At 39.9% G+C, this 14,238-nt stretch overlaps 1 protein-coding gene across 4 annotated transcripts in view; it reads left to right on the forward strand.

Moving 5' to 3' along the window:
- Positions 1-14,238, forward strand: part of SASH1 (SAM and SH3 domain containing 1) — a 193,109-nt gene that overhangs the window by 68,096 nt on the left and 110,775 nt on the right. The window contains exon 1 of one of the 4 annotated variants that reach the window (XM_085310585.1): positions 12-78. The exons of the other annotated variants lie outside the window; for them this stretch is intronic. Coding sequence (XP_085166711.1) covers positions 67-78 — 12 coding nt within the window. The 5' untranslated portion in view covers positions 12-66. Of the gene's footprint in view, positions 1-11; positions 79-14,238 lie in introns of those variants that run through there. 4 annotated transcript variants of the gene reach the window in all.

Raw genomic sequence — 14,238 nt, forward strand, 5'->3', positions numbered from 1 at the left:
GAGGCGGCGGCGGCGGCGGCGGAGAGCGGGCGGCCGGAGGCGTTCGCGCAGCTCTGGGCCGATGTGATGGGCATCCTGGTGAGTCGGGGCGGCGGGGCCGGGGTCCTGCGGGGCGCTGCCGCCGGACGCGCGGCAGTTGCGAAGTTTGGTCCCGCGGAATCGATGACTTCTTGTTTTGTTTTGTTGTTGTTGTTTGTTTTGTTTTTTTAATCCTTATTATAATTACTTTTTTTTTTCCTTACTTATCGTTGCTTTGTTTGGCTGGCGTGCAGGAAAGGAGGCTCCTGCAGTTTAAACTGACTCTTTTTGCAGCACCTGCTGTAAAGTTTACCGGGTAAAGTTGAACGGTGTCGCCGCTTGTTATTCTTAGCTCCTGCTGCTTCTCTGCTCTGTGTGTTTTGTTGTGTAGAAACTGGTGTGGTTAGTTGTTGCGCTGTGGGTTACGTTTGGGGGTTTTCTTAATCCCAGAAGAATTTACTTCATTGGAGGGGGGAAAAAAGCAGCTATTGTGTCAAGTGACTATTTTAATCACAGTTTTGGAATAAGATCTCCAAACTTTTCTCAGCTGTCATTGCAGATTAGGTTGAAAATACAGCATTGAGCGCCAGTTGGACGAACTGATTTAGGTTGTTTCTCCGAATGGGTTGTGCGTGTGTTTGTGTGTTCAGAAGTGCTTGTTTAGGTTGATCGATGACTTTGTTGTTTTGCGTGGCTCTAACACGTTCGTTAATGTAGTTAAATTTGTGTTTAAGCATGACTGTTGCTGCCTTTAAATTCCAGGCACGCACGTGCTTCGGGCTGCCCGGTGCCAAGCTGGGGTTAACTCTGTGCTGCATTTTGCAGTTCGTGGTATGGCACGGCCTGGCTCGGGGACGTAGGGTGCTCRCACGCCGCTGGAGCCCGCAAGCAGAGCTGCGCTCCCAGAGCCTCTGCAGAGTGGCAAGCTCTGCGGCTAGATGCCATTTTTGAAACTCTTGGTAGTTCTTGAAAATAAGCTGCTCAGTCGTGACGTAGGTAGACGGGTCAACTCTTCCTTTCCATGTTGACAGTCTCCCTGAGACCTAATAGCTCACTGTTAAAACAAAAGAGATAGGTACCCTAATAGGGGTTAAAAGAGTTAAATTCAGTGGTACACGGTGTACCAACAGGATAGACGGGATGGCAAACAGTAAAAATACAGGAAGAGTCAATTCTGTTTCTACTTRCAGCGTGAGAATAATATTTACTTAAAGTGCAAGATGATAATCATCACAGACAACTGCCACTCAGCAAATACCAAATTGTAATATTATATACATACTGTAGCTGGCAGTTTTCCAATGATGCAGGAATGTGGYAATCAACAGTAGACTGCCTGTTTATTCATTTTAAAAGCAAATGAATAAGCTTGATCTGTGTTAATTTTTGTTGTTAACATTTAACCAACAGGCATGAATGAATATTATGAGAAATATCTTACAGAAAACTCTTATGGAATGCAATGAATGATAAGCTAGTAGGACCTACTTCTAAAGTGTTACAGAATTTAATAGAGACTTTAATTAGCATTTTATACTACTCTTTTTTTCTATATAAGCGTTACTGTTAATATTCGGAATACGATTTAACAAATCTGCCCCATTCCTTTTCCTTACAGAAATCCTCCTTTCACATGGCATTCAGTATAATAGCACCCGGCTGCATACACTATTGCACTGTTAATGACTTTAATCTAAGAATGCAAGCAGAGTCAGTCCTGCCAGTTTGTAAGGAGCAGACAGTTGGTACTTTATGAACAGTCTCTTTCTCTCTTTTTCTGGCAGGTTTCAGTGCTGCATTTAGTAAAAGCAAAGGGTTATTGGATGCCTGGGAAGAAGTGTTGGAGGAGGCCAAACCAACCGTGTAGCATACTGGAGTTCAATAGGGAAAAAGATCTGATTCTCACACAACTAATATTTTGAATAGATTTCTTCTGGCTGTACAGTTTATTTTCCTTCCTAGGAAAACAGAGGCATTCAATTATTATCTTTCTTCTAGTAAAAACTAAGCTAAAGCCATTTGTCTTTGATATTAGTCCACTTTACAGGGAGGAATCATCTTGTAAATAAAGTTGCTAGTTCTTACTGATTGCAAACATTGCCCAGCACTATTACGAGTTCTTACTCCACTGTTTTGTATTGCAGTGGAGTTACTGGTATAAAGATACCTTTATTTTGGGTCTGAAATAATAACTTCTCTTAGGGAAGACAGAAACTCTCCTAACTGTAAAGTACAGATCTTCAGATTCAGAGTTTTTGAAGACTTTCTAGTCTTTGTGGCTTTAATGCCCTCATATAAACCAAGTGTAAACTTATTTAATACTGGCTTTCTGAAGCTGAAGAAAGGTAGCTACTGTTCCTTTTCCACTGCTCATCCTTTTGGTAAGTGAACTTTGTCACTTTCAAACCTTTGCTGCTAAAGGCAAACAGTAAACCAGATTACTGGTATCCAAACAGAAGCCTATTCACCACTGGTCGTGCTCCAGGAGGCCAGAGTAGTGGTCTGCAGAACTGTCTTGCCTCTTCTGTGTTGTCAGTTAATGGTTTGATGATATGTAAGAGTACAAGTCTTAAATTCTTGGGATTTGCAGTGATCCATTTCTCAAAATGTTTTGGAAGCATGGAGTTTAAAAAGAAAAAAAGCAGACAGTGGAGTAATTCGCTGCGAATGGCTCTGTAAAGCAATATGCTGGTGTAGCAGAAGACCAGATAAGTTGCCCTGCAACAGCTTGAAAGATGAGAAAGGAATGCAGTAGCTGGTAGGAAGAGACAGGAGAGCATGAGACAGGATAAACTGATGGTGACAGACCTGAATTTATCTTGGTGGATGAGAGGGAGGGGAGAACAAGAGTGATACTAAGAAAGATTGTGTTGAGAAATAGAAAATCATGTTATTAAAATAGTAATAAAGCAGGTTAGAAGAGACCGCAGGAGACATCCAGTCCAACTTYGTGCTCAAAGCAGGGTGAGCTCTGAGGTCACATGAGGTCTCTCAGGGCTCTGTCCAGTTGGGTCTTGAAAACCTCTAAGGACAGAAACTACTTAACCTCTCCAGGCCTCCTGTTCCACTGCTTTGCTGTCCTCATGATGAAAAAGGTGTTTTCTTTATTTTATTTTTTTTTAATTGACTCTGTGGTCCTCAATTGAGGAGTACTATAATGTAAGGGACAGGAAAGGTATCACCTTTCTCCTGTTGAACTCACTGGGAGTCTTGCAGAGCAAGAAACTAAACYAAATAACTAAGTAACTATGGTAGCATCTCCTCTAGGTGCAGTTTTGGGAGGTGAGCCCATGCCATAAGCCCAACTGGTAGACTTTATATTGGAGTAACTTAAAATATGAAATGCTGCCCTCACTCAGGCTGATTGTTGGTGCAGATTTTAGATTTTAGAGAGCATCCTATTAGCAGGAACCTGTGATGGCAGGTCCCAGGTCTGGAGGGGAAGTAAATATTTCTCAAGTGCTGCTTGTAAGTGGTGTATTTTATGAACTTTGAAGTCACATAATGACTCTCTCTATACTTAGAAAATATTGAGTGTACTTGCAGCTGTGCTGGGATTTTGCTGAAGCAAATGCGTTTTTTCCCTATTGCACTTATTCTAATGAAATATTTTGTAGTTGCAGCTGTGGTATAAGCACCTCAAAGCTATTTGTACTGTTAATGGAGCTCACTCGATAATGTAATTATACTTGAAAGCTTTTGCTTAGTCTGTAGCAAGCTGATATTGGAATGTACTGGTTAATTATAATCTACAACGTCTCAAAGCAACAATTGAAGTGTATCGAGGTTTTAGAAAGAGATTGAAATAGATGGTTTATGAGTAAGAACAYAGAAATTCTCTGCGTCACCAGAACTCAGCACCATAAAATGGAGTTTTTCAAGGAGTATGCTGTATAGAATCACATATTTGGTGATAGCAAACTGTTTCTTGCTAAAAGTCTAAAGATTTGTTTATGGTCAGGTAGGAGAGCAAATGATAGTGTGTAGTAAAGATCATGAATTTTATTGTTTTAAAGTTGTGCTTTCAAAACATGATCTATTGACCTTAGTACAGGGAAGAAGCTTCAGTGTCTTTTATGTTAGTGGGATGTTTTTCCTTCTTGCATACTGTTGCTGGAGTAGGTTTCCTGGGTGAAATCCTGACACTAATGAAATCACTGGCAAAGCTCTGAGCAGTTTCAGCAGAGCAAGGATTTCACCGAAAAAAAAAWTTTATTCATATAAGGAGCTTTTCTATTCAAGAGACAAGATGTTAGCAAAAGGTACCAAGGAACATGCAAGAGATGCAGTGAAATGAGAAGATTTTCCAGTCTTCTATTTCAAAGCGATAGCCAGTGTCAAGCTGTTGATTCAATTGTAAGGGCTGAAAAAATAGAAAATTCTTTTTTTATTTTTCTGGTGTATTTTGCAGTTTATCATGCAAAGAGAAAACCAGTGCTTTCCTATTGTCTGCTGTTAACTGAAGAGAACAGTGTCTGTTTTGAGGAGACTAAAGCTCACTTGCATTTGTACTGGGAGCTCTATTATTTACACATATAAGCTAGCTTGCTTTCTGTGTTTCAGTGACTATTTGAATTTCTTATCAAAGTAATAAAGAAACAAACCAAAAGAGAGAAGAATGCCAGCTGATAATTCTACAGTGATAACATGTAATTACATACTGGCTAACATACTTTGGGTAGGGGAATTTGTTATTAAGCCAGGGAGCCTGGAAATCTAGAGACAGGGGAAGTAGATCCCTGGCTGATAAAAGTAGTCCAAGGACTGTCAAAAGGAATTATGGCAGTCCATACTAGCTGCAGATTTCTCCCAGGATGGCTGTTCCTGAAATTGTCGTTATTTTGCCATGACCTTCAAGAGAAATCTTTTTACCCTGTTTCTCTCCAAAYATCTGATTCAAGTACCTTCATTTTTTTCAGTGTCATGCTTGGCACCAAAAGGCCACTGACTTCAACTGAAGCCATAGGTGCTCAGCGTGGCTGCACAGAAAATCATGGGAGCAGACTGGGCAGGCAAACACATAGGAGCTCCAGCCAGAACATGCTTTTGAAAATGAAATACATTCAGCATCTCTAGTTTTATTGCTGTGTCTACAAAAGGGCTGTGTTACKGTGCAATTAGCTCAAAAAGCACTTTGAAACATTCTAGTTCAAAATATTTTTCTTACTACCTCTGCTTTAGAGTGTATTTTTAAAGGAAATCCCAGTTGTAGGGCTAAGGATAAATAGAGTAGACCTAACCTCTGCTTCTAAAAGTAGCACATGTTGTTTTCCCTATCCTATCAAGCCATAAATTGGCATATATCTTGCTTTCAGATAAAGAAATCAAAATGGTGAATAACTGACTGCCGGTTTAGCTATTTAGTTTTTTTATTTTTCTTTAATTTAACCTGTTGCATCTCCTTTCCTTCTTGTCTCCATGAAATGTTACACCTAGCAACACTAATCCCTTTATGAAGAAAGACAGCTTATAGAGATAACCTTTGGTCTAGGCTTTTTCTTGCATGTCCGGTCACATAACACAGATCTCTCCATCAGACATTACAGTCTACACAAGATCCTGTACACTCAGGAATGATAYGAGTTTTTAATTCTGGTCCACTCTTCTTTTTTTTTTCTTGAAAGCAAACTCAGGTTGTCCCTGGCCTTTAAATTAGACAGGCAAAAGCAGGGGAGATTTTTATATACTGGCTCTTTATCTGATGTGAACTGCAGTTTGCTTAGAAAGTAAGTTTAAGGTAAGAATCTTGGTGATAAATTCTCATTTTCATTGTCTTGCTGGTTTGCTGTTAATACTGGCTCCATTATTAATATTTGGAAATAGTTTGATCTCCCTCATATTTTTTTTTTCACGTTTTGAAAGTCAACCAATCAAGTTCTCTTAAGAAYCTGTGAAGTGCAGTGGAATAACAGGTTGGCAGAACTTGCCCATCGTGGATGCTTCCTTGCTTTTATGGCTATGAAAACGTGGCATAGTCTAAACAGAAGATGTGAAAAAGATATGAAAATGGGTGAGGAAAATGAAAAAGTATTGCACGTGGTGAGCAATGAATACTTGAAAAAATTACATGTGACACAATGTAATGATACATGTGGTCCGTTGGTTAGAATTTTCTGCAGTTAAATGAAAAACTCRTTTTTAGTGTATTTCAGAGCAAATAACATTTTGTGGAATTGGATAATGATTAATCCTATTTAGTCTGATGCTGTCTAGAAATCAATGTGAATGAGTCCCAATTGCATGAAGTACGGTGCAAAAAGATGAGCAGACCTGTTAAGCAGTAAGAGCTGAGTGGAGGGACAGGAGAAAGGCAGGGTGAGGGACCTCCGAGGTTGCGTGGCTGCAGAGAGGATCCCAGTGCCCCAGCGCACTCGGAGGTGCTCGTGCCATTAAGGGGATGTTCCTCCGTCGTTTCACGTYGCTGGCTCTAGCTGGGTCCGTACGAGATGTTTTTTTTCGCACCACGCAGCAGCACAGACTGTCTTCGTTTCTGCTTGCCCCATGCCCTGCATTGAGGATGGTCGAGTACGTTTTGTACTTGGGCTTTTCCAGTTTCCGTAACGCAGGGTGAATAAGAATTGCTACGTAATGAGCTGGCAAAGTGGTTTGTCACGATGCCCGTTTTAGCATCGAGCGCTGCAGACGCTTTCCTCTTTGCGACCGCGTGAGCCGGGCTGCGACCGACCAACCCGTCGCTTTGTCGGCGTCTGTTGTTAGCTGTGAGAGAAGGAGGCGATGGCAGTTGCTAATGTGTGAATTTATGTTCAGCTTTGCTCGTATTGGATCCCAGCTTCGAGGTATTTCATGAGGAAATGAACAAAGAGAAGGCACTATTTTTATTCACAACGTGCAAGTCTGTAGTAATTAGGTTTCTACTCTAAAAGCAGATTCTCCGTTAAAGAAGTGCATAGATGTATGTTTAGATACATAGGTAAGGGGGTCTGTTATTTATTGCTTTTTATGAGATTTAATTGTCCTGTTGGTAGGAAAACTTCACAACACAGTTCACAGAAACACTTTCAAACACAGGAGTTTTAAATGCAAATTTGCATTCTGAAAAATAACTGCTCATAAAATAAAGAGCTGCACCCACCTGAGTTTTGAAGCTGTGGTGTGGGCACAGTGTGTCTGCTTTGATCTTCTTGAATTTTAAGTGGAACATTTTTCCTTATTTACAATAATAGGCCTTTTCGTCTTTTCCATGTTTTGGAACACAAAGTTGTAAGGCGCTATTTTTATTTGAAGCAGGATTAGTACAATAAAATGAGTGATGGTTGAAGTTCTTAAGAAACCTGGATAAGTGTTTTGACCTACTGACTAGTTTCAGAGGCACATTTCCTTATGAGAGGTTGAAAGTGAGAGCAGAGATTGTATAACCTTCTGGGAAACAGTTTTAAGCAGGGTATAGCTGTAAGATTAGATGAACAAGCCTTAGAATAATATAAGGTATATATTATAATAATAAAACAATGATTTATTTTAAAAGCATATTTTCAGTTTTKTGTTAAACATCACCCTGATAAATCTAGTTTCTGCTGTTTTAAATAAAAACTCCTTGAGTCTAAGAAGTAAGGTTTGTTTATACAGAAACTAAATTTGGCACATAGGCTTTAAACAAAAAAGAAAAACAACTTTTGTCATTTCTTCACAAGTTTACATCAGTTAAGCCTATGTTTTTTATAATGTCAGCATCAAGTAGAACCTGCTATGCAGAGCTTACTCTCGTCTCTAAGTAAACCYGGTCTAACTCAGTGCAGGCAAAAATGGATTTGAGAGCACTTATCATGACAGCTTATTGTACCACCATGGCACTGTTAAAAGCCCTTGAAGGGAGTGTATATCCACAGCAAGATATTTTGTTTGYTTGCTTGCGAGAGTAATATCTACTATTCTTACTAGATACTGTCAGAAGTGATATGCTATTCCTAGAGAATCTGTGTTTTATGTGCCTGTATTTGTTAGAGTTCTGAAATACATTCATCCTTTTAGGATTTCGTGCTTGCAGTCTTGCAGCAGGATGTTCCCATTCTGTTCTATCTCAGCTGGAAGTGTTCTTACACCAGAAATTTTTAGTACCGTCCTAGGATTGTAAAGCAAATCTAGAACTCTTATTTTCTACTGCTAGACTGAGGCTCATCACTTTCATTGTTACCATGTTACTTTGTTAGATTTATTTCACATAGTTATTGATATGACTGTATAAACTTAAACCTAACCTTGAATTATATGGAATAATTTATGATACCTTTAAGGGAATAATTTATGATACCTCTAAGTTTTATAGCTTTCAGTGGTTGGCCGCCATAGTTCAGTAGCTCTGAAAGCTCAGACTATAAATGCAGTTAAGCTGAAACACACCCTTTGTAACAATGAAAATAAGAAAATCCTCTATTTTATCCGCATGTGTATAAATATATYCATATGTAATGTGCACCACAACTCACAGGTTGTGATTTATACTCTGATATCAGACTTCATTCCCACCTTAGAATTCATAAATAATCCCTGTAAAACAGGAAGAAGGTGGGGGAGATTGTGTATTGTATGTCGGTTGTGATTTCTGTCTTCAAGATCAGCATATGTATACATTTCAAAAACTCTATGCCTAATAATACACTGTGGGAGTATTCCACGTGATATATAAAATCTACAGAGAGCAGATTTCTATGTGTGATTGTAGAAATCAGTATCAACATACTTGGGTTGGAGACTGCAACTGATGCTTTTCTAGAGTGAGAACGATACCTAGGATTTATTACTGCTGCCAGGTGGGATCTGTATTAATGAAAATGAGCTAGCAACATAAACTCATCAGATAAAGATGCTGCTGTTTGGAGGACCACTGTTGTAGAAAACTTGGCGGAAGCAAGAGTGCCAGGAGTGAGTCGTCCCACCATCACCTATTGGAGGAAGTGGGACRGCATTTTATCAGAGGACTAACAGAGAAACTATATTTCAAAACTTTTTTTWAAAAAAKTGGTAATWTAAGGAAATATATGACAAAACAAGCATTCCAAATCTAGTGGTCAACTGTTGCATGAGGGATAAGAAGACACGTACCAGCTGAGGGCRRTGGAGCAGGAATGCCAGTGCCTATAGTACTAAGCCATGACGGCATGCTGTAAATCTGTCTGTGTTTGATTCACGTGATGCTTATTATCAGGGTGAGTTATCAGGTGAGGAATAGTTAGGCTCAGAGCAGGGATTTGCTTTCCAGTCTATCTCTGGAATATGAATAGCGGATTTTCATCACAGTGTGTGAATATCTGCAGTTGATCAGATCTGCTTTCTGAAATGAGTCATGTTTTGCAATTTGGCAGTGATTTTGATGGAAGCAAAAGTGGACCATTAGTAAGTTGCTTATACCCTTGAAAAATCTTGACAGCAGAGAGAGATCCAGATACTGTAGTGAATATGTGCATGCACTGATGCCCCTGCTAGATTGGAATACTAGTTTAGTTGCAATAGCGAATTTCTTTTTCTTCCCTCACTGGACTAATTTCCTCATGTCTGTTTTCATTTCATTGAGAAAAAGAGCTGAGTAAAGGAAGATTCCCTGCTAGTAGGGCACATTTGGAATCTCCATACATGGCAAATTCTTTGGACGTTTTTCTCTGTGTTTTTTCATACCRTACTTCCCTGAAGCTTCTCTGAGGTCGTGTTTCCTTTATAGAGGCAAATGGCAATTCCTGTKGTCTCCTCTTAATTATCCAAGCTGCTCCATCAGTATTTTAACTTGTACGGGCAACTTTCTAAGTTGCTTAATGTTCACCATAGAAATAAAAATCGAAAGATGCATATTTTCCCTACATTTTCCATTTTATATTTTATTTTGTGATGTCATGTCTTATTCATTGTTTGGAGAGGCTGCGGGGAAAGGTCTATTTTATTTCTTGTTTCGTCAGTGGAGATTGCTCCTCTGTAAGTAGTGGAAAGTGGTTGTCAGTCTCTAAAAATTATGTTTTCATCTCCAATTGCTGCTGCCTTTATTCTGAGCTTTTTGCAATGAGGCATGAAATGGAGTCTCATACTTTTTCCTRTGTCATCCCACTCTTTCTGACACTTTATATGCTGTGGTGGTATATTCTGTTGTGTAATGGATTGAAGGGAAATCAGGAAATGTCAGCTCAGTGGGGTATATTGTTTCTTACTCAACACAGGTCCAGCAGTGTATTGTTTAGATTTTGCATCTGGAAGTGAGTATATATGTGCAGATGGATTAACTTTGTCAAACCTAAGCTTTGCATGATTTTTATCTAAACTCAGGAAGTTAAACTGAGAACATAAGGTCAAGGACTTAATCACAATACTGGCATGATGATGAAGAATTGCTTCATACTACATGCGGTGTGTGTTTACTGCAAAAATGAGACTGGGAAGGAATGCTTCTGCATGTCTTTGTTACAGGCTCCTTCATGATGAGTCTCATCGGACTTGTTCAGTGTAGAGGCTGAGTTCCTAATTACCAAGGTTGAGGAAGAAGAACGATGTGCATGTTCTGAATGTCACTTTTTCTCTCTGACTGAACATTAGTTTCTTCAAGTAGTCTTTGCCAAGTTACTTGTGGTTTTTAATTCTCATCTCAAAAGTACTTTGAATATAAAAGATTGTACAAGTTCTTTTTTTTCATCTGCCAAAGTAATTACAAATACTGCAAAATGCTTATAGATAGTTATTTATGGAGTAAACTGCCACAAAAAAAGAGAAGGGGGGAGGGAGACAGTACATTAGATCTCTTGCCCTTTTAGCTTTTTAGGTGGGTCTGCTGGAAATCAGAATTCAGGAAGATCATGAAAGGAAGAATTGCACCATTCATGGCAGGAAATGAGTAGAGCATACACAAGGATTTTGAAAGTGGAAGGTCAGTACACAGACTGACTTTGGAAGGTCCAAAATGATGGCCGAAAGATGTGGAAAGGCCTAGAATATGTGGGAAGTAGATAATGGAGATTTAAACCTGGTTCAGAAAYTACAGGGTTTGGGGAGAAAAGTTGAGGAAACCAAGGATGACATTTCATGCACTGAGTAGGGATATCAGAGAACAAAATAAGCYTTCATGTCTAGCTGCTTGTACCCTGTTTTGTGTTTATTTAAAGACAAATATAGAATATAGATGAATAATTGTTCACGTGTACAAGTCTCACAAGATTATGTCATTCAGGAATTACCAGTGAATGCTTTGAATGAAAAATTTATACCAGAAAGCTGATTAGCTAAAACAGACTGAAGAYGAGAAAGTGGTTTATTGGTTTGCTAGACATAGTCTGATGCCCTGATTTCCTGTTCACATGCAGTTTTGAGCTAGCCTTCACATTTAGGGTTGTTCTTTTAAAGCTTYGAAAAGAGATCTCCACATGTRAATATGTGTGATTCTCCTTTCTTCTTAAGAGAGTCATACTGCAAAATCTTTTGTTTTTCTGCAAATCRGGGTTGTGTATGAGGTAGCTTATTYACTATAGTGTCCTTTGATTTGAAACTGATAATGTTGCATGCTGTGATAAGTAAGTGTAAGATCTTCCTTTTGCTCAGAGAGCTCCCTGCTGTTCTTGTGGTGCTCTAGATAAGTCCTAGTACATAGGTTGTCCTGCCACGCTTCCTGGGGCCATGGTCTGGGTATCCCTGAGACTGCCGTCAGCTCTTTTATCTCAGAAGCCATGTCCGTGAGGAAGCTCCTTCCACCTGGGCATTGCCCATCGTGTTACAGGCGCTGTGACAACTAGGTGAGATGTTTTTCTTCTGCATGAGAACTTCCTTAACAAATGGTGAGTTAGCAGGGTATTTTCCTTTTGATGCCTGAGTTGCTGTGGATAGAGATGGTGAAGTGAGAATGTAGTTTACCTTCCAAGTCCAAGTGCCTTTTATCTAGAGTTGCTGTCTTTTCACACGTGGCTCAGGGCTTTGGGTTGGTTAGAACAAACCTCTGGGTTTCATAGAAACTCTTCATTTTTTGCAAGCTTTTTTGATGAGGGTGTGCTGGCCTCTGTTTTTTATGATCTCTTCAACCATGTGGGATTTTTTTAAATTGTTTTATGCCTCTGTTCAGGGTGCATCTCTGTAACGTGCAGAATTTGAGTAATGCATTCAGTCTCCAGTAAAAGCCATACRCATTTTAAATCAGAAGAGTCCCAGGGTAGACCGTACCATGGACTTAAGCACCTTCTTGAAATAGGCATGTAAGGTACTGCTGTTGGGGACTCCTGTAAGCTGTAAATAGCCTGTTGCCCCTTCAGAGATGCACCTGTTTGAAACACCTGGGAGATATGCCAACCACAGTTATTTCAAGCCCATACTCTGTAGGATTTGCTCTGTCCGTAAGCAAAGATGCATCTCTTTTATTTAGGTAAGAGACCTATTTAGCCTAATTAGGAAGTGCTTTGGCAATGACAAAACATTACAGACACACAGGAACGCAAAAAGCCCATCTCCACTGTATACAGATAAAGAGAAATGAGCAAATAAAATACCAGATCCCAGAGCAGAAAGGATTATAAACTGRCAAGAGATAGAGCTTTTATTACTAAGTTGATATCCCTAATTGATATAAWCACGAAGCCCTGCGCAGCCTGTGGTAGTTAAAAGATACACATCTAAATAATATTTAAATGGATTCTTGCATTTTTAAGACCCACTGGAGTGTAATTGTATTCAACTTAATTAAATGAACTGAAACCCCCTGATAACTGTGCATTACTGCTCCTAAATAAAATGCTCTTCAAAGAGACTTCATGATGCTTAGTTAAGACTATAAAAAACCTTAGCCCAGCACCATGAAGTTTTGCATGAATAGCTTTATATTTAATTCCACAGTGTTCCAGCTACAGTGGTTAAAAATAAGTGTCACCAGTGCTATACCGCTGGTGCAGTCAAAATGTGAAGCTTCATTGAAATACTTCAATGCAGAGCCAGTCTTTCTGCTTTTACTTTGTTTGTAAGTATTTTATGAAACTAAAGGCAGGAAGCTTTGCTAAGAACAGCCTTTGCAATAAATGAATGAGAGCAGCAACAAAGTCACTACCTGGCACTCCAGCTCCTGCTTCTGGTTCCCTGTAAGAATTTGGGCAAGGTTTTGAGTTAGCTTATTATTGCCACAGTTCCCTCATAAATAGTAGGGTTGTCRTTATTTACTTCATACAGGAACTGAGATGAAGCCTTCTCTTCCAAATCAAAATATCTTCAGCCTTATGCCTTGATTCACACCACAAAAAGCCTATGTAAGCAACCTCTTATATAAAAAGGAACAAAAAGTAGAAGATTATTTTAAGTCAGCAAGAGACTTCACTTCACCAGTCTCACTGAATGTGAAGCACTCTGGATGTAGTGGTTGTTCCATGGATTAGGAAAAAAAAATCAGAAAGTAGCTTGGCGTAGTATTTGCAGAATACCACCACTTCTGGATTACTGTGCCCTATCTAAATGTACATAGTCTGTATTAGTTTCTTTCATATTTCTTAGAATATTATTTATTTTACAACATTTTACCACTGCCTTTCGGGTGTTCACATCTGTAATAATTTCACCCAGAGTCGAGGTTTGGCCTGAAGCAGAGGACAGAGCCCCCCCGTTGGCATGCGTTGGGCAGCTGGCAGCCAGTCTTTGCGCGAGTGGGGACTTCTCAGGAACTTCCTGTGGACGAAGCCGGGCTGCGCCCTCCGGGACCCCAGCGTGGTCTGCTTTCTCCAGCAGCTGCTGCGCTGGGACSGTTTGGCATAGTTTGGGCAAAGGAGTTGCAGGAAACCATTTCTCTGTTGAGATTACATGGGGGAAAGATGGATTTCTGCCGTGTTCAATTACAGTTATTTCCTTTCCTGGTAAAACACTGAGTGTCAGGAAACAGTGGGAGTAAAGGAGAGGTTAGTGTCAAGCTGCTAAAGTGTTGAATGTGTCTTTCAGACTGCAAGTCACTGAATTTCTAGCGGGAAAAATGGGAAGAATAGCAGAGTTTCAGGGGGGAAGGGGCAGTTTAAATGTAGACATTCTGATTTTGCATAGTCAGCAGTTATGCTGCCGTCCGCGTTTACAGGCATAAATCAAGAGCTGTGCTCTGGCGCGCACGCTGCATTGTGCCGTTGGGTGCTGTAACCAGGACAGCAGATTTCTCTCGCTCTACTCAGAAAACAGAGAGACCACATCATGTCTTGGTGTGCAGAACGCTGTGTAAAACTGGCGTGCGAGGTGAAGGCAGATACTCCAAGACTCCTTTCGGTTAGAGGAGCTATTTCT

The sequence above is a fragment of the Rhea americana genome, unplaced genomic scaffold (genome assembly GCF_003343005.1).
Source record: "Rhea americana isolate MKP2758 unplaced genomic scaffold, rheAme1 scaffold_108, whole genome shotgun sequence".
Classification (NCBI taxonomy): Eukaryota; Metazoa; Chordata; class Aves; order Rheiformes; family Rheidae; genus Rhea; species Rhea americana.